Raw genomic sequence first — 21,974 nt, forward strand, 5'->3', positions numbered from 1 at the left:
GAGGTCGGCTACCAAGTATAGCGATATTTCGTTCTCCCAGACGATGGTCCACTAGATTTGGCTCAGCACTGGAAAATAGTTACCGAGGAATAAAGTACCACTTACAAGTCAAACGGAGCCTGCAGGGCCGGATTTCCCAATAGGCCCGGTAGGCACGGGCCTATGGGCGCAAGCTCCCAGGGGGCGCACGGCCGAGAGAAAAAAAAATTAAAAAAATATCTAGAAATAAAAATAAATAGCCATAACTTAACATATTTTTTGAATTGATTTTTAAAAATCAGGCCAATAAAGCATTCTGATTTTGAAGTTCATTGGAACAAATAATTGTTGGTAAAGTTAAAGATAAAATTGTATCGTGGAGTGGTGTTTAAGGAATTAACATATAAGCCTAATATAATTTTTAATGTAGGTTTTTAAGAAAGTAACTTTAACCAGACTAGGGGGCGGAAAAAATTATTGGGCCTAGGGGCGCAAAAATGCTAAATCCGGCCCTGGGAGCCTGCCTCTTCCCGAGCCCGGTGACCAGATATAGCGATTATTATTCCTTAGGCTATGCGCTACTTGTCAAAATTTGGCTTCTACCCGGCCAATAGTTTTCTAGAAATTAAATATCGTATACCTACATACAACAGATAGATAGATAGATAGATAGATAGATAGATAATTAGGAAGAATTCTTTGGTAAATCAAGTTCCTTCAAATGCATTTGTTTAGAGTTCCTCAGTTATTTCTATTTGTGAAAATGTATTAACCATACCAACATTATCGATTGTAATTAACCGCGAAGTATGAATAGCTTATGATATAGCATATCCATAAAACGTTCTGTGGGAAACACAATACCTGCAGGAACTTCGGTTTCAAATGCCTGATAAGTGATGAAACAGAGAGATTTAATTATTGAACAATTCAAACATTTTTTTTCTTTTTAAGGATAAACAACCTCATTCAATCAACGTAATTATACGTTTTATATGTTTCTCAATGGAATGGAATTGACACCATCAATAAAACAACTAATTACACCTCCATTAATATTATTAAAAGATATAATTAGGCAAATCATGAAAATAAATAGTTTTTTTTCTAATGCTATACATAAACAATTGTACGCCAAAATGTAACTTCTTTCGTTTCGCTTCAACTGTTTTCAATTTGTACAACAAATAGCTGTGTCACGTGTACACTACGTGAAGGAGATTGGTTTGTGTTTTGTGATATTTCTCAACTAGTATTGAAACCACAGATGCAGTATATTTCTACCACTTCCGGCTTTAGAAGAGAAATTAGAGTGCAGATGCAGCTGACTCTTGGGACGATATTTCAATGTAAAGACCCGCTTCTCGCTATCAATAACCGTTTCTATTCTTTATAGCGGGCAACGTTAAAACCGGAATCGGTTGATTTCCGTCACTTCTGGTTTGAGTAGAGGGTTAAAAGAGAAGATGGTACCTATCAAGGGCGCCCATGTTGTGGTTACCAAGGGGGGGCAAGTATAAGCGACGTTTCAAAAATAGTTTCAAATTTTGCTGTAACTAAGGTAAAAATTCTATTAGATTTTCGATATTCTGAAGTACAATTTCCTCTAAGGGGGCAAGCGCCCCACCTCCCTCCCTCCTGATGGGCGCCCTTGGTACCTATATTTAAAATACTAAATCGATCCACTTCTAACTATTTGTTATCATTTTGTGTATATTCCAATGAAATAAAATGAAGATGAAATGACATTTCTCAGTTTAACGTCCCGCGAATATGTCCGTTAGGCTAAGAGAGACGGAGGAATAAGGCAAGTGAATGATGGTGGGGGAATTGGTGGAGTGAGAAAGTGGGAGGAAACGGGAGTATCTCGGGAAAAGACACGATGTTGTCCACCACAAACTTACTTGACCGAGAATCAAACCAGATACCTCACACACACACACACACTAGAGGTAAGCACTCTACCATTCAACTACCTCACTTGCAACATATGTGGACCAATATTGAAGCCGGAATTTATAGTTGATTTGAAACAGTTCCGGTTTGAGTAGAGAATTAAGGATAGAAGACCGCTTCTCGCTATCTATTACCGTTTTCTGATATACACTGATCAACATTGAAACCGGAAACAGTTGATATCTACCACTTCCGGTTAGATGGATCACTCCCATTGACGAGCTTAACTCTTAACTTTTGATATATTACGTCCTGACAAAAAATAATGATCATCCATTGTGAAGTTCTTGAGATATTTGGTTTCCCGTACACGAAGTAACAAAGTAAATAAAAGTCGAAAGGCAGCAGAGGTTTCAGCAGTTGCTTGTTTGTTGAACATCTTTCAAGGTGTCTTTCCCTTTTCATAAATATCGAATTACTTAATCCTGGCCTGTAACAAAGAAAGAGAGAGGGGGGAGCTATGATATCAGGGCGCTAATAAGAACAAAAGTAGACCCAAGTTGAGTTGAAGTTAGGTGCCATGCGCACTTGCTGTTCTGTTCGCAAAGAATCTACTGGAGCTGAGTTGAATTTAGGTGCCATGCGCACTTGCTGCTCTGTTCGCAAAGAATCTACTGAAGCTGAGTTGAATTTAGGTGCCATGCGCACTTGCTGCTCTGTTCGCAAAGAATCTACTGGAGCTGAGTTGAATTTAGGTGCCATGCGCACTTGCTGCTCTGTTCGCAAAGAATCTACTGGAGCTGAGTTGAATTTAGGTGCCATGCGCACTTGCTGCTCTGTTCGCAAAGAATCTACTGGAGCTGCAGTAACCGCGAGGCGGGCGTACAGCTGAAGGTGGGCATTGGTTTCGAGGTGTCCTGTTTTTGTTCTTGTCGACGATGGATATTAATGAACAGATGGAACAAGGAATCAACATCAAATGGTTGGTAAAACTTAGAAAAAGCTCTCAGGAAATTCAAGAAATGTTGAGGATTGTTTATGGAAATAACACACTGAAAAAAAAGTGGACCAAGCGTTTCCGTGAGGATCGTGAAGACTATAAGGCTATGATAAGGCCAGAATCAGTCATTGTCCGCACGTTTCTGACTCCTACTTCGATCACAACGTCAGATCACCTTCTCAATTCTCCATACTTAGCCCCATGCGACTTCCTTTTGCTTCCGAAATAATGTAAAATGGACTAGAACGACGTGGAGACGATAAAACGTGTCAGGACAAGGTATCTGGAGAACCTGACTTCTGAATAGTTCCAGGTATGTTTTCAAGAATAAGAACGGCGGTGAGACAAGTGTATTGCTACAAATCAGAAGTATTTCGGAGATAAGATTGTTGTACCTTAATTTTGTACAATACAGTGTTTATAACATCAGTTCGCATATTTATTGGAAATATCACGTATATTCCTTGTAGAATAAAGAACATGGGAAACTAAAGCCGTCTGCTACTGCTTGAGCAATTCTCTCATATTAAGTTGCACGCTAACAAAGGTCGTTAATTTGTTTGTGTATTTACTTTGAGTTTAACGACTCTTTCAGTGCCGAGCTTATAAGACATGGCCCTATAGCTTAATATGGAATATCAACCGTATAAGCTCCAATAAATGAACCAAGCTTTTCCACACCGATTTGATTGATAAGGCATTACATTTACACCGGTCAGTAAATTCTGGCCATTTTTTTTATCGTTCTTTGATTACTGATGGAGGAACATGAGATGGTGAGATTCGACTGGAAAACATAATGGAAGAATAATCAAAGAAAATACACTTCTACTCGTAAAAATTTTAACCAATTTTGATGAAAATTCTGTACGGTATTATAGCCACTGTTGAAAACGAAGATTGGGTAGTGAGACAGAATGGGAAACAGCACAAAAGAGCAATCACTTAAAAACTTCCTTTTATAGAGTTTAAACGGCTCAATCAATTCTGGCCTATTTTTATCTAGAATAATGATCATAGTGAGATAAAAGTCGTTGTCGCTAGTAGAGTGACTTGTGTATGCGCCTTTAGTCATGGGTTCGGGAGAAGAGCAATAAAGAAATTCAACATGTTACAGCGATTCGAATTCCACCTTCTCAGCATAACGGTAGAACGTACTGAACGGTAAAGCGTTCACCTCTGATGCATGGGGTCCTTGGTTCGATCCCAGCTCGCACCAAGTGAGCTTTGTGGAGGACGAACTGCGTGTGGGGGGATTCCTCGGGGTTCTCCCTTTTCCTTCCACTTTCTTCATTCCATCATTTCATACATTTCTCATCATCACTATTTCAATTAGCCTAGCCGACATAAGTTCCAGGTTCGATTTCCGGTAGGGGCACTACATCGAAAAAGTGTCAAATGTTTTTTTTCTGCAGCTATCCTGAATGAGGTTTTCCGCATTCACACCAGGCAAATGCCGGAACGGTACCTAACACATTGGTCCTAGGCCGGTTCCTTCCTTCTTCAATCCTTTCTTCTTACCCTATCCCCAGATAGTGTGATTGCCGACAAACGTCATCCCTCAAACGTGACGAGCTAACATGACCATAGATGTCCCAAGAACAGAAAATCTAAATCCTAACTCCTAGCCAGCATAAACGTAAAACGTAAGACTTAAAAGATTTCATTTTCAAATTCCATTTTAAACTGTATTCACATTTCGAGTAGTCTCGGTGCTGTAAAGGAAGACGAAATTTCAAAATTTAACAATAAAATTCTTTTGTAAAGAACATAGAGTAAGTATATTCAGATTCGGAACTATGCACACGAGTACAAAGCTTTTTTAAGCGAAATGACAGAGCGCGCAGTTTTCAAACAACACAACATAAATTCAAAAGTACTGCCAGAAATCAACTTCTGGGAATCTTACAATAAAAGAAAAAAAAAAACTTCTGTCCGCAAGTACGTACTAGAGTTACCTTTCCTAGCACAAAAACCTTCAAGTCTTTCGAGGACCCTCTACCCTCTAGGTACCCTCTAGGACGTCCCTCATGATACAATCTCTTCTTAGGCAATGTCCCAACCTTTACGTAATGTCCACGTTTCCGCCCCATACAGTACAACACTCCTTTTTCTCAATTCTTTCTTCAAGGTCCCACAAAACAGACTTTTCTTCCTCTTAAAGGATTCTTTCGCCATTCCTATCCTTGCTTTTATTTCACGTTCGCACTTCATGTTATTACTAAGAATACTACCCAGATATCGAAAACTATTCACTTGTTCTATTTTCTCCCCTCCTACTTTTATATTTGACACAGACCCATTCGTTCCAATAACTATAGCTTTTGTCTTTCTAACATTTATTTTCATCCCATATTCTTCAAAGCCCTTTCTCATTTTTTCTAACATTTTATTGATTTTCTTTTCAGATTCTGCAGGAAGCGCCATATCGTCTGCAAATCTTATGCATCTAATCATTCTACCTCCTACCGAAATACCATCATCATCATGTAAACTCTTTTTCACTATCTCTTCTAGATAGACATTAAATAGTGTGATAATCAAATGAGCCCGAAATCAGCACGAATTATACAAACTTAATAATAAGCGCAAAATTGTATTTTTATTTACACGCAATTAGAGGTTTAATTTTACAGTTGTACTTTAAAAGTTCTCCAGAACGAACGGTGCAATATATATCGTTGTACAGTATTTACAAAGTTAGGCCAGAAAAGGCCCGAGAAACATGGTTGTATATTTAAAATTTCACTGCCTGAGCCCGGCCCGGGCCTGGAGTGATATATGATTGGTAGGCCCAAGCCCGTCCGGGCCGAGCCCCTGCAAATCTCTACCAGGTGTGCAGCCAGAAATTTCTGTTGAGGGGTTCAGGCTTTAGGGGGGGACGTTTTCAATACTACAAGCCACTACATCTCTTGAATTGCTATTTATCTGTACGCGATAAGTAATTGTAAAATATTTCCACCTATATTTTCAATAATAATAATAATAATAATAATAATAATAATAATAATAATAATAATAATAATAATAATAATAATAATAATAATAGGTTAGGTTAGGATTTAGATTTATGAGCTTTCAGCATCTAAAACCGTTTAGCCCTTCAAGTTTGAGGGATAACGTCCGTTAGCGAGCACAGTACCCGGGGAAAGGGAAGGAAGAAAGCGGCCTGGGACCTATAAGTTAGGTACCACCCCGGCATTTGCCTGGTGTAAATGATGAAAACCCAGGAAAACCTCATTCAGTGTGGCTGGCCTGAAAAAGAGTTTTACACTTTTTCGACCGAACGCTCCCACCGGGAATCGAACCCGGGACAGTTCGCACCAAAGGTGAGAGCGTTAGCGATTACGAATAATAATAATAATAATAATAATAATAATAATAATAATAATAATAATAATAATAATAATAATAATAATAATAGAACGATATTGTTTTTAATAAGAGAAATGTAAGATCAAATTTTCGTCCTGCATCAATCATTTCTCTGTTAAACAAATACAGTTTTATTACGAAAATGTACAAATATATGTTGAGTCAGGAAGTTTTGGCTGGGGTTCGAAGACAATGGACCTCTCATGGATACACCCCTGGGTATTACTACTCGAATATCTCAAACCTAATTTCCAAACATTCAGATTGCACATAAGTAACGTTACGTTCGTTCTTGCTATACCAGGAACGTTTCCAGTCTTCCTCCTGAAGTTTCGGCTTCAATTGACTGCAAAATGAGTAACGTTGTGTGCTGAGATGGCAACGCTGTTTATTAGTTTCTTGGAAGGCACAGAAAATGAGGATGTCGTGCGCTTGAAGCCGAAAAGAATGGAATGTCGAATGAGAAATCCTAGACATTTTATGTGCGAGAAGAAGACACAAAAGAAATTCATTCCACAAACTCCTTTTCGTTTCTTATTACTTCCACCAGGAAGGCATTTCAGAAGAACGCTTATTGCGGTTCATTTGAGAGATTTTGAGGTCGCGGTCTGGAAGGAAAATGGGATTATAGTAAGGAGCAGAGACGATGTACTTATCATATATCTTTGTGACAGGAAATTTAATTGGAGCAATTCATTTATTCTGTGTCACTACGTTTAGAATATCAGCGGCATGCAGGAAAGAATTTTAATTTTCAACATCGTTTATTTTTAGTTGTAACACAGAATTTATTAAAACTCTCTGGAAAGTTATTAGGAATTTGGGTAGGAAGCAATTTTGAACTTCAAGTTTGATATACAGTAAAATATAATTATATATATATAAAACTCACTCTATGGCCTATGGAACCCGGAGGTTCAATACCGCGTTCACAAAACCTCACCACTGACTTCTATCCTTAGCCAATGAGATCCAGTTTCTACTTTGTATTTCTATTTCTACGAGATCCATCTTAATATTGTCCTTCCGTTGAGTTGAGTTGATTTTAGTTTAGCGTCCCTTTCAGCAGCGAGGCTATATGAGACGTGGACCTACTGATTAACGTGGAATCCGAACCACATGAGCTCCCGCCGGGAATCGAACCCATTGTCCTTCCGTCTGCGCCTAGTCTTCCTAACGGTCGTTTTCTGATTGGTCTTCCGTTAAGACTTTGAAAGCGTTCCTACGTACTTTCTTACATCCTTGTTACATAACCTGCGAACTTAACCCACCTAGACTTGATGATCCTAACAATGTTTGGTGAACTGTATAAATTATGTAGTTCCTCGTTCTGAAGTTTCCGCCTTTCCCCATTCCCGTTCCTCTTGAGTCCGAATATTCGTCTCAAGATCTTGTCACCAAATAAATTCAGGCTGCGTTCTTCCGTCAGAGAAGCAACCATGTTTCACAACCATACAGAACAACAGGCATAATTAACCTTTTATATATTTCAAGCTTCAAATTCCTTGACAGAATTCGCGACGACAAGAGATTTTGAACTGAATAATAACACAAATTCCTTGCTTTTAGTCGACATTTAATTTCTTCGTGAATATGTTTCCGTCTGTTAATATTGATCCTAGATATTTGGAAGTATCCACTTTATCACAAGTATTGTATTATTTGATATTTTAACGCATGCAAAATAAAATCAAGGTAATTCTAACATCGCCGTAACTTGTGGGGGCAGGAGTGGCAACTGCCCCCAGGGAAGCTCTCTGCCGTTCGAGGTGGGGCCGCTTTAAGACAAAATTTTCTTACTTCATATACGATACGAACATGAAATTATAAGTGAAGCATCAAACAAGTTCACTGCATTACATAAACAAAACAGCACACAAAAATTGAATAAAACAAAAATGAGTCTTGGGCCCATTTCAGTAAAAAATGTCCACTATTAGGGGCAATAGAAATAATATTTATTTGTATGGCTTTGAGATTTGTCAATATTGTACCCTTAATTAATTTGTCATGTCTGGAACGGGTCCAGAGAAGTAACTAATGGCCCCATAGACTTTGTCGTGCGGAAGGCCAACTGGCTCTGGGGGGACCTCAAAAAGTAAAAGAAAAACGAAAAGAAGGGGCCTATTTTCGAAGTTTGCGGGGGGCCAAGATATTAATCCTTGTCCCCCAGAGAAATATCTAAGTTACGGCGCTGAATTCTAAATGAACTCAATTCGTTGCTGGGTTTTTCTTTTCGTCGGTATTACTCTCCATGATAGTATATGTGAACCTCAGCAGTAATTACTTATAGTAGAACTAATGTGAAGATATCAGTATCTATTGTTTATTGATCTACCAATCTATTCCCCAAAGTAAATAAGACTTTTTTCTCAGTGAAAGGAAATTGTGAGAGCGGATGTTAGGCAAAATGCCTATTCTTTAATATTAAAGATTTTAAAAAAAGTAGTTTATATGAGGGTTATAGTTTCAATTAAAGTAAATTTTATCTTGCCTGTTTCGACCCTTTTCTTCCTAAATAATTGTTTTACTGTCCAATGTTGCCAATTCTATTCATTTCCTTCAAAGTAAGACTTTATTGGGAAATATATATAATTTAGTATTTAAAGTAAGGATTCTGGCTCTTTCGAGAACTGCTGTTTGTAGTAATAAGATGGCGTAAAACTTTAGACTGCTATGTGTACTGATAAAATGCTATAAAACTTTGTACTGCTGTAAGTACTGATAAAATGTATACAATTTGAACTGTTGTGTAGAGATAAAGTACTGTAGAGAATGTATTTACCAAAACTACATGGAATACATGTCAAGCTTTGTTTTCATATATATACAGTAAAATAAGATATTAACAAACAAATATGTTTCTATATTCTTTGAACATTGTCTATCACTTGAATTTATTTTTAATTGTATTGAATATTTATCTTCATTACTTTACATTAGTTAAATGTTAATGCCTATTTTTTTTAAAATTTTAAGTGCTTATTTGCTTACTTATTTTTCAGGTTTTTAATGCCTAAACATCTGGTCTCAGGTCATTATTTTTCTGAAACTGTTCTTTTTTGAGTTACATAAAAATAAAAGTGTTTTGTGGACATAACGAATTACGGAGGAATAGTTCTTAGTAACGAAATCATTATAGTCTGAGAATTCAAGGCAGTTTTCTTCTGCACATTACTAAATTTTCTTGCAGAATTGAATATGTGTTTGTTAATATTATGTAAGTGTTATATCAGTTTTTCTTTTATATAATTATGTAACCTTTCTTACGTCAAATGTCTGTTGTCACAAGATTATCTTGTCATATCAACAACACGTCAAGAGAATTTTGCTTTAAATCCTAGATGAACCCGGAAGAAGGCAATCAGCTGAGATATTCTGTACTGACAGTTGCAATCATCCGGGAAAAATCTTACTGTCTGTCATCAGGAGATTCTTTACGAACAGCCAGTCTGTCGAGTGGTTGGTAGACCAGCTTTTACATTCTGCCGAGAGTAGTTAGTTGGACAGACGATCGATCTAGCCTTTAGCCTGTCAGCGTAACGACCGTCCTACTAGTTTATACGCCAGTCTGAGATACAGTCGTTTCTAGGCCTAATTAGAGCAGACATTTGGAGCCCTGCTCATCTAATAGAGGACAAAAAGACAACCAGCAGAACGACAAATAGGAGCCCAACAGAGAAATGGATAGTTAACAGGTTCCTTGGTTTCTACTGTTCTTTCGTTCCAAGTCCATCTCCCAAGGAACTCTTCTTACGAAATTTGCTATAACTCTCATTTTCATTTCTTTACGTATTCATACGGGCATCGCCCGATCCCGAAAGTACATATTCAAATCTGAGTAGCATCATATACTATGTGATCAAAAGTATTCGAACACCTGGCTGAAAATGAATTACAAGTTCGTGGCACCCTCCATCGGTATTGGTGGAATTCAATATGGTGTTGGCCCACCCTTAGCCTTGATGACAGCTTCCACTCTCGCAGGCATACTTTCAATTAGGTGCTGGAAGGTTTCTTGGGGAGTGGCACTGGCACGAAGTCGGCGTTCCAAAACATCCCAAAGATGTTCATAGGTTTCAAGTCCATTACAGGGATGTTATGATCGTGTAACTACTCCGCCACAGGCCGTGCAGTATGAACAGGTGCTGGATCGTGTGGAAAGATGCAATCGCCATCCCCGAATTGCTCTTCAACAGTGGGGAGCAAGAAGGTGCTTAAAAGATCAGTGTAGGCTTACGCTGTGAAAGTGCCACGGAAAACAAGGGGTGCAACCCCCCTCCAAGAGAAACACGAGCACACCATAACACCACCACCTCCGAATTTTACTGTTGGCAATACACACGCTGACAGATGACGTTCAACGGGCATTCGCCATACCCAAACTCTGCCATCGGATTGCCACATTGTGTACCGTGATTCGTTACTCCACACAACGTTTTTCCACTGTTCAATCGTCCAATTTTTACGCTCCTTACACCAAGCGAGGCGTCGTTTGGCATTTACCTGCGTGACGTGTGGTTTATGAGCAGCCGCTCGACTATGAAATCCAAGTTTTTTCACCTCACGCCTAACTGTCATAGTACTTTGAGTGGATCCTGATGCAATTTGGAATTCCTGTATGATGGTCTGGATAGACGTCTGCCTATTACACTTTACGACTCTCTTCAACTGTCAACGGTCTCTGTCAGTCAACAGACGAGGTCGGCCTGTACGCTTTTGTGCTGTACGTGTCCTTTTACGTTTCTACTTCACTATCAAATCAGACACAGTGGACCTAGGGATGTTTAAGAGTGTGAAAATCTCGCGTACAGACTTCTGACACAAGTGACACCCAATCACCAGACCGCGTTCGAAATCCGTGAGATCCGCGGAGCGTTCCATTCTGCTTTCTCACGATATCTAATGACTACTGAGGTCGCTGATAATGAGTACCTGGCCGTAGGTGGCAGCACAATGCACCTAATAAAAAAATGTATGTTTTGGGGGGAGTTCGGATACTTTTGATCACATAGTGTAAGTATTCTAACTGGTGATGCTGTTTTACTGAAACTCAATTTTGATATTAGATCCTGTAAAACTAAGTATAAACATATTGTAGTCTTTCGATTACCTTGCATTGCTAACTTTTGTGATATGCAAATATCACAAATATTACTATTTGATCACTCACGAATAAGAGTCTCTATCCCAGTGGAGAAGAAGAAAGGAATTTTAGATAAACAAATCTGGCAGGGAAAAGCACCAAAAGCCTCCAGAATGGTCATTGAAATAAAACTGAAAAGTACACCTAAGGCACAATAGTGTTACGTTGGTATGTCTAGTAGTTTTGATAGGCCCAAACATACGCCAGAGAATATTTATGAAAATAGTGTTTATAGCAACTTTAAATCTCTTCCAATACTTCTGAATTGAGAAAGTGATATCAGGGATGAGGCTACGTATGATGAGTTCGTCATATGGTAGCAAAAGTCTTGTCAGAGTTAAAGATTATGACAAGGATATTGATAGTGATGTATCATATTATGAAGAAAAATGAAACAAAATCAGCTATCACCAATGGATATGAGATTGTCTGCAACTGCTGGAAATTACGCCACTGAAAAAGAATTGGATTTTTCTGAGAAGCTAGCAGGATTCAGCACATTCTAGATGTTCCATAATATTGCGTGATGATAGTACCCAATTTTGGATACATTTCGATTAGTCTAAGAGAACCGCAGAGCAAAAAGTATAGTTTTCTAAAAGATAGTTCAGGACTTTCACGTTTAAAAGACTGTTTTAAAGGAAATACTGGTAATGTCAAATAGACAAAATATTTCCAGAACATGGCAGTGATACATTCCATAGAAGAAATCATTGTTTATATCTGCTCAATTCTATTCGATGATAGGGATGCGCGAGAGACAAGATTTGTGGCTGTCTCGTCTCGAAAATATGCTGTAAAAGTGATGTCTCGACTCGAAAAATGTATATTTCTATATTGGAAGAGCCGCGTTTCGACTCGAATTTTTTCAGAAAAATCCTGTCTCGACTCGTCTCGTGCGCATCCCTCTTCACTCATGAGAACATGCAAAGAACAGTTTCTTATAGAGCTGATGATTTCTCAAATTAGAAAAAAGTTTAGTCCCGACAGATCACGACCATGAAAGCAGCTCTAGCCATAGGTCAGATTTTTTTATTGGAAATACCTAAAAGGTTGCATAAACACATGTGATTGGTCGATGACAATAGGCAAAGACAAATAGAATCCTCCGCTGAAAGTCACGGAGGCATTTTGGAACGTATATCGTCTCATGGATTTTATTATTTGCACAACAAAACCTTCCCTTCCGCGGCCACAGAGAGTCTTTAACTCAAAAGCCGAACGCGGGAAACTTTCTCTAGCTCCAACAATAGCTACTAGCTAAAATAACGTTTTTGTCTATATTTAATCCGATGATGGAAATGCACATCGATTTAATAACCAGAAAGTAGGCAAACAAAGACCGTTACTTTGTATCGTGATACTCAAGATAAACTGATTGACATTATTGGATGAAAAGTTTGTCAGTATCTCCAATTTGCCAGTTTGAAAGTTGTGGGAAGCGTGGAATGCTTCCACATTAGATTAAACTCCTGATTTACTTTCGTGTATAAACAGTTGTCACAAATTATTAGATTTGTGGAGATACAGAGAAACACACTGAGAAAAATCCGTTATTCGGACAGCGGTATATTGTATATACAATAACTGATGTGGCGCTAAGAGTTGAGATAAGGTAGACAATACCACATTCTGACTTCTTTATTTCCCCAGGTAGGCCAAGGTGCCCATTTTAAAAGGGATGAGAGATCTTCAGAGCCCCATTGAAATGAGAGTGACCACCTTGGATCAAAATCGGGCCACTCAGATGCAAGGAAGACGCCTTACCTACTACGCTTATTGACATTAGTTAACAGAATGACAATCACAAAATGGAGCATCTTAAAAATTAGATTCGTTGAAAAACTTTTATTTCTTCATGAAGTTAAGTTGTTAGTCATATACATACCCATATATATATATATATATATATATATATATATATATATATATATATATATATATATATATATATATACAATAAAGTTATTTAAGACTATATTCATAGATATGTAAATTCATAATGTATAATAAAATTATTTGGAAATTGCCTCGCTAATTCATAATAATAAATAGTCACGCTGATAGATGGCACTGTCTCCCTGAAGACAATAGATGTCACAACCATATAATCAATTTTTAGATTTAATACTATTCTGACCATTTAATTACGACATATAAGCTTCGTCCTATCAATTTAATTATTTCAAAATATCGTAAATAACATCACATTTAGAATTGAGCATTAATATCTGAGTAGCACAAAAGTTAGTTGAAACGCAAGCCGAAAAGAAAAAAAAAGAAAGAAAGGAAAAGAAATTAACTGTAAACCATTGAAGCACTTCACTAAGCAGGGTCTTCACCTCCAATGTGCAGCTGAACGAAGGCTCACGTGTTACAACTACAGTAGTTTCAATACATAGAAATCCAACGGACACTTAACTACCTTCAGAAACACAATGTAAAATGCATCCTGCGATATTATTATGCTTATTTTTTCCTGCGCTTAGAACTATACTTAAGAAACATTTCAATTACAAATGCCATTATACTCAAAGCTAATCCAAAAATAAGTAATGCAAAAGTACCCATCAAATCCTTAATAGAAATTACTTTCAAACTTTCGTCTTTAGCAGCAGAAGCTAAATGTCGACTTTTTATCCGCACATCAAGTAACGTATCAGTTTCCCATTTTTTACGTAATCCGTATTCTACACAATCTTGAATCACTTGATTAAAAGAATTCACATAAGGAGAATTTCGGCGCAAGAGATAAAAAGAAGGAGCAGAAACAACAATCTGCTGGACTTTATGAATCAGTGGTTTACCTTCTGAATCGAAAAGGGAGTGTAAGTATATTAAATAATCAACACTAACGGATCCCCAAAATATCCCCCAATTTTTCGATCCAGCCAAATTTACTAACGATTGTTCCAAGGTTGTTGAAGAAGTCAAGTCTTTCCACTTCTCTAAAATCTGTTTCATTAGATGATCAGTAGGGTCACAGAAGTATTTCCGATGGAATGGATGGCCACCCAACGGAATACCTGAGTCCAGAAGATCATTCATAGTGTTAATTAACTTATATTTTGTTGGTTTTGTAACAAATCTAAAAAGCGAAGCCTGGTAGCTGTAATTCAAAATAAAAGAACCTAGAACCCAGATTAGGAATAACACTCTAAGCAAAGGTATACGAGGTGGTTCTGAAACCGATATCCCTAAAAGTATTGAAAAGTTATACATAAAAGGAGATCGGAATATTAAACTGTTTCTCTTCTTAATAACGGATTTCATTAGTTTTGTGGAGATAATAATGAGACCATAAACGAATAAAATTAAAATCCAACAATGTAATTGAAAAGGGAAGATTATACTCATCCACTTAGGATATGTGGAGGGTTGGCGAACAGCCCATATCATTCGATAGAAATCTCCACTCAGTATCGGATGAAAATGTACAAAGTAACTAAACTGTAGTGTGACACCTACAAAGCTTCCTTCTAATTCCCCTGATCTTATTCGTGCTATATCACCAGTACATGTACCATTAGGTAAGAATATACCATGATCATTTAAATTAATTCTTTTCAAAAGTTTCAAAGTAAAATTCATCCGTTTCGCAATTGTATACACAATTTTTGGAGTTGGGCCTTTAGCAACAATACTACCGTTTGCGGTTTTTTCTAGTATGGAAATAGGTTTTATGTGAGTTGTTGTGAAGCTCAATTCACACGAATGAAGGTTTTCTAATTTATTCGGAAATAAGTCTCTTTCTTTGATCATGTGTCCCTTATGCCACTGGTTGATGAGTATTAGTCTACCAGCTGACTTACAATGACTTTGTGAGAATGGAAAATATGTGTATATGTCGATGGTTTTCAGTAGCTTTACATTCTCCACTGTAATAACAATCACATTGAATATACTTTCCTGGAATGCACTGCGAAAAATATTTTCTGTCTCAGTTGTTGTTGTATTTACTGCAGAAACAACAATGAATTTACTTCTGGGACTTAAATAAAATAACTTTAACTTGTGAATTGCTTTCAAAAATTCAGCACTGCTTTCCAAGAAAAATAAATAAATTATTGAATCTTCGGACCATTCTAATACAGAAACCTTGAGTTTTGATGCAATTAGTGCATCCAGCAAGTTGCTATTAACAATTACAAATGCACCGTTGTAACTTGGTAGTAATACATTCAATCTAAAAGTTGTATTATCTGCAAACACTGTTACAGCTCGTGTATGGTTCTGATATATGGATATAATGTGCGAAAGGCAATGAAATAATTCACTATGGGGTTGGCTTCTTGGTAATTTTGGAATCAGATTTTCTCTCCCTTTTGTTGAGTTAGCCATTACAAAAATTATAACAACATTCAAATAGTGTATCCTCATTTCGTCGTCAAGGTTGCCTAAAAGAAATAAGAAAAATATTCTTAATTACAAAATGTGCATTCTTTATGTTAAGGTTGGTGTAAAGGGACAAGCTTTGTAGATAGATGTCACTGCAATCTTCATATCTCTCTGATGTATTTTCTATCTTTCACAAAAATTCACGATTTCTCTTACAAGTTTCAGCCTAGAGACTAAATTTCTAGGGAAGGAACTTCATAACCTATTGAAGGCATCAATCCGTGCCCTTTTTTATTTAGAATTTTCTTCATTGTTGAAACAGTTATATTGTTAAAGGTTTCTATATCTATTTGAACAATCAAGCCATTTCACCAAGGAAGAAAATTGTAAATAAAAAATCGGCACGGATTGTTGCCTTCGATGGGTCATAAAGTTCCTTCTGTAAAAATTTCAAATCTCTAGATTAAAATTTGTAAGAGAAATCGTGAATTTTCGTTAAAGGTAAAAAATACATGAGGGAGATACGAAGACTGTAGTGACATCTATCGGCAAAACTTGTCCCTTTAAACCAACCTTAATTACCAATGTTTCATTTGATAATTGGGCTTTCAGAAAGAAACATTATACAATATATTACCAAAATTTTTAAAAAGAAACAAATCTATAACACAGTCTTTTACATGATGAGATCTGTATACAGAATCTGATCATGAGTCTTCTAAGCTCTGAAAGGAACTTAAGATTCAAATTTTAGGGTTTAAATACGATGAAAACGACAAGAGAGGTCTTGATACCCCTTGTACAGTGAATTCTGCAGTTACAAAATCAGCGCCAAACGGGAGGTAAAGTGAGTAACATCAGAAGTGTATTTAACTCTTACTAATAGCATCATTAAGAGTCTTCATCCCGGCGAAATTAAAATACCGCTAATTTTACAGTAATTATGTGATATCTTCAAATAGATAAAAGATAATTGAAATGTGGAACATGAGCGCCCTAGACAATATTATTTTACATGAGAAACCGTTATCACGACTCACTTATCTGCTTTCGATTTCGAGCCATTTTGAAAATCGGCATTTATTTTCGCGTTTCTAAACAGCTGAAAACGGAAAGCCGCTAGGTGACTTGTGATAACAGTACCTCACGCAAAATAATATAGTCTAGGGCGCTCTTGTTCCATATTTCAATTATCTTTTATCTATTTGAAGATATCACATAATTACTGGAAAATTAGCGGTATTTTAATTTCGCTGGGATGAAGACTCTTAATGAGAAGAATAGTAACAAATAGTGACAGTATTTCAACCATTAGTGGAATTAGTTTTACTGATGGTTTAACTGGAACGAGAATTGAGTTCTACTTCATCTTAAAGCTGAAACTTCTAAACTATGAGAACAAAATGGTGATTGTTTTACTTCCTCCGGTTTCAAAACAGGGACAATGGACAAGGAAAGTTTCATAAGGTTACACTTCAGTATCAGATCTGTCTTCACAGATGGCGTAGTTATCGTACGGCACTAATGTTTAGGTTTGCAAAACGAAAATATTTTTCTCAATTTTCTCGAACACTACGCATGAATATTTACACTCACCTATATTAGTTGTTCAGTTGAATGGAATCTGTTGATTGTCATATCTTTGGATATGTCAAAAATTATATGACCTAAAGAACGACTGGGAAAACATTTAACACTTTCACTTCTGCGCTGATATAGTTATGCAAATTACAACTTTCTGTAATTTAGTGCATGGTTACTCAACCTGTGGTAAGCGTACAACTGATGGTACATGAACCACTTTTGATGACACCTATGGCTTATGGCGGTAAAATACTGAATATTCTTTGGTGGTATGCCTGTGGAATAGGGATGAGCACGAGACAAGATTTGTGGCTGTCTCGTCTCGAAAATGTGCTGTAAAAGTGATGTCTCGACTCGAAAAATGTATATTTCTCTATTGGAAGAGCAGTGTCTCGACTCGAATTTTATCGGGAAAATACTGTCTCGACTCGTCTCGTGCGCATCCCTACTGTGGAAAAGGTCAAGAACATTTGATTTAGTGCATTTCTAAAAAATGACATTCCTTTTTGTAAGAAAAAAAAGTAGGCATCCAAAATATGTTGCTAATATATATTTAAATATTCTTTTTTTTAAGAAGATAAAATGTGTTCGCATTAATGGGCGAAATTACTAAAGTTTTAGAACATAATCATAATGTGGAATACAGTCAAAACTTGATTATTACTATAATTATTCGGTGAATTTGCTACAACGTTCTCTATTGGTTCGTCATCCATTTACATGTCTTCAGGTATTACAAGAGAAAAACGTAAACTTATCTTAAAACAAAATAGTCATCGATGTTTGACAAAGAAGCACCGCGGAACAACAAAACTAACAACAGTTTTCAGCATTCAAGGTATTCATAACTACATCGCTAGATATCAAGCATATAATGTTTTCTTTTCCGGAATAATTTTCCCTTGCAGCCAAGAATTGACAATATCCACAGTAGATATTTAAGAAATTTATATTTAACACCTGATCCAGACTTGAGCTTTCCCCATTTACGTTTTTAGTGTATCTCGAATTCAACTCAGGCGTAGGATAAAAAATGTTAACTTTGATATTCACACATATGTTTGTTCAACGTCCTATCCAGTCTTCTTGATTGTGACGAGAAAGGAGGAGTCGAAAGCTCTAAGTGGAAGATAATCTGCATGATACACTTGTATCCTCAAAATCTGGAGGCAACTCAAGAACTACGGGGGGCAGGAATTCATCCACTCTAACATGTCTAAGAAAAACACTACATTGATCTATAAATTGTGAATAATGTCAGCAAAGATAAAATTGATGGTGGAGGTCTCTGCGTTGAACAGAGGAAAGGATTGGTGAAGAGAAGTAACGTGGAGAATAAGTTTATGGGAAATATTTTAATCCTCTTCCCCTATAGAATATCTATTTGATTGGAAGTGAAATGATAAACTTACAGAAGATACTCTATTTTGGCATAAATACTGAAACACATTCTCCCACACAATACACCTTTATCCAAATTGATACGATAAGAAGCCAAGGAAGTTACCTTTCAAAGCTTGAAACTACTTCTAAAATATGGCAATTCAATACTCAAGCTTCAAACAGTACATCTATAACTGCTTGTTACCAATAGAAACTAATGAGGTCAAAGATAGAATCTGTTCCTTGGAAGCTGAATCTATATCAGAAAACCATTACTTGCTATCCGTTACTGCTTTTGTTCTATGGAAATAAAGGTTGACACACGAGATCGTTAATTTGAACCACTTTTGAATGAAAAGTTGTTAAGGAAGAAGGTCTAACCTACTCTTGGGAATGTGAGTCAATTTTCAAAAATATATCCATCTCGATATCTCTTACCCATTTTTATCCTACGGAGATCAATATTGAAACCAGAAATAGTATAATAAAAGAAACCAATTCTGTTTTCTATAGAGTATTGTGGGTTGTGATAACATCTTCACTTCAGACCCTAAATCAGCGTTTCCCAACCTCTTTCAACTTGCGGCACACTACGGGTGTTACTTGGATCTTCGCGGCACACTTATAGATATTATTATTTGTAAATATAAAACACAGTGGTATTTTTTCTGTGATTATTGATCTCCTTCTCACAGAGAAGAAAGCTCTATCACTGGTTTTTCCCCCATGGTAAATCATTATGCTTATTTTTCATTCTAATTTAAATATAGAAAACAATTGCAATGAAATATTGGACTCAGGTTTTAAAAAAATACGCTTTCTTTTCAAAAACTGTATCCAACCTTTTACTAAAAAGGAAGATCACTAAATAACGAACGAACAAACAAATCTCTTTTGCTTTTAAAACACAAATATAGGTAATTTGTCGAAAGGATTGAATGTTATTTTAAATTTTCAAGTTACAAAATAGTATGCAACAATAAAGAAACAATAATGGTCATAATAATGATAACAAATACTTTTTTCAACATTAGAAATGTACAGAATAGTAACCCGGTATGAAACAAAATTGTAGATTTATAGTAGAGGTTTATAGTAATGTGAAATTGCGTCTTACAATTTGATTGCTATAAAATTAATAATTTTCTTTCGATTCATCGCGGCACACCAGTGGCTCATTCACGGCACACCGGTTGGGAAACGCTGCCCTAAATCGATTGCAGGAAACTGTTTGTCGCTACATATTCCTAAATTTGTTCAATGCTGATAAGTGTTGAAACGGATAATGGCTAATTGGAACCATTCCCAGTTTGAGTAGAGAATTAATGAAGATGATTAGTCTTATTCTTGGGACAATGAATTGATTGAAGAAAACCAAATCTCAATATTTCTTACAACTTTTGCTATGTGAAAAACAATATTGAAACCGGAAGTAATATTAAATTTAAACCATTTGCGGTTTTGGTTGGGTGTTCGGGATAGTGAAGGTATATTGCCTTTAGAGACTAAATAGTGAGCAAAACATAATATTGTTACCGTTTTTGTTCTATAGTGATAAACATTGAAACCGGAAATGAATAATTTAAAAAAATTTCCTTTTCGACAGAATTATCGAAGGAGATGGAATCTATTCTGCAAATGATGAATCGATTGTGAAAAGCAACATATTGATATATTTGACGAATTTTGCTGAAATGCCTGCTAATAGACAGACAGATGGATGGATGGACCGATGGACAAATATCTATTGTTTCACATCATTTTTCTCCCCTAGGAGGGTCAAACCCCTACTGGTATTTGACTCGGCACTTAAATATCACCAAAGCTGTCGCAAATTAATCTAGGGACAACGAAAATAATAGATTCAACACGAATATATCACGTTTGAATTATTTTTACATGTCATCATCACCCCATACTGAAATACTAATGGCGGATGAATTTTGATTTAATTTCACTATTCCTTTCAGGGACCTCGACAACTATAAATTCGACAGCAGTAATATCAGTCATTTTCCATCATTTTGTATTTCACCCCTCCTACTCTCTTAGGTGGGCAAGCGGGAATTGCCGTAACTCTGAGGTTGAACTTGAACTTAAAGGACATCATAATTTTTACCAATCATCTCATGGACCCATAAAACTTTTATGAATTCAACATTTATGTATATCACGCAATTCCACTCTCAACTACTAACCACGACAATACTCTTTTCCAGAGTCTAATACGTGTATGTGTACAAAGTGCGGATAAAGTTGCTCCAGGTGTTCTTGAGTTATACTGAATCATACACACCCACAGATGCAACATTTTTATACATGTAGCACGTCGAGAAAGAGCTGATATTTTTTTTAAAAATCGTAGGAGAAGAAATTTATTGTGTTCGATATACTAGTACATACAATATTTATTTCTGACGTAGCTCAACATGAACCACTCGATATTTCTGGTATCGTAGCGCAAACTTCTAATAACTCTATTTGTAACTATCTGCAACCATTTCAGAACTGATATCTTGAGCACTTTACTATTACGGAAGCACTCCGATGCAGCTCACTTTTTCGGGCGAATAAACAAAATCTATGGCAGAATGTCAGAGCTTATGGGAGATGATTGAATACGGCATGTCGGCGATTATTTAGTGTTTCGCAATACACGTCTACTGCAATTAATTGTCCTGGTTCCAAGGACTTTTACAAGAATCACCGGGTTTTATGTCCTAAGACAAGCTTGGCATTATTTTGTGAACTGATGGCATTGGTTTGAATTTCTTTGCTTCGGACAACCAGAGTGCTGCCATTGCATTGACTGTTGGTTTACTGATCAGTGGCGTATGATATCCAGGTTTCAACTCCCCTGTGAAAAGAGGTCGTCCTCCCAGTGGGTAAAACATCACATGCAATGGATTTGTCATTCTTTGATCTTTGTGAGTATGTTAGCATTTCTTGCACAAACCTCACGCACAGTCAACCCAACTTGTCAATCCTAACTCAATGTACTGTTTCCTCAGACCAGTGTTGCCAACAGAATGATACAAAAAGTCGCTAAATGGGACATTAAATGGCTCCAATTTTGGGTGAAAAGTCGCTAAAAAAATTATTCGCGCAGTTCTCTCTCTCTCTCTCTCTCTCTCTCTCTCTCTCTATATATATATATATATATATATATATATATATATATATATATATATATATATATACAATACGCTACAAAAACGTAATTGAAAGAGTCATATGTAACTAACAATAATTTTACTTTTAATACGATATATA

General features: G+C 36.5%; 2 protein-coding genes across 2 annotated transcripts in view; one reads left to right on the forward strand and one right to left on the reverse strand.

Moving 5' to 3' along the window:
- LOC145669578 (uncharacterized) overlaps positions 1-21,974 on the forward strand; it is a 632,206-nt gene that overhangs the window by 161,805 nt on the left and 448,427 nt on the right. The window lies entirely within an intron of this gene.
- Positions 13,866-14,444, reverse strand: LOC145669750 (uncharacterized). The gene has a single exon (XM_081738087.1). It carries the CDS (start codon positions 14,442-14,444, stop codon positions 13,866-13,868), a length of 579 nt encoding a protein of 192 aa, XP_081594213.1.

This window comes from Thermobia domestica, chromosome 14, assembly GCF_964235325.1.
Source record: "Thermobia domestica chromosome 14, izTheDome1.hap1.1, whole genome shotgun sequence".
NCBI classification, from domain to species: domain Eukaryota; kingdom Metazoa; phylum Arthropoda; class Insecta; order Zygentoma; family Lepismatidae; genus Thermobia; species Thermobia domestica.

Bases quoted from the DNA above. Each gene is read 5' to 3' on its own strand.
- LOC145669750 (XM_081738087.1), bottom strand. From the start codon at position 14,444: ATGAATGATCTTCTGGACTCAGGTATTCCGTTGGGTGGCCATCCATTC.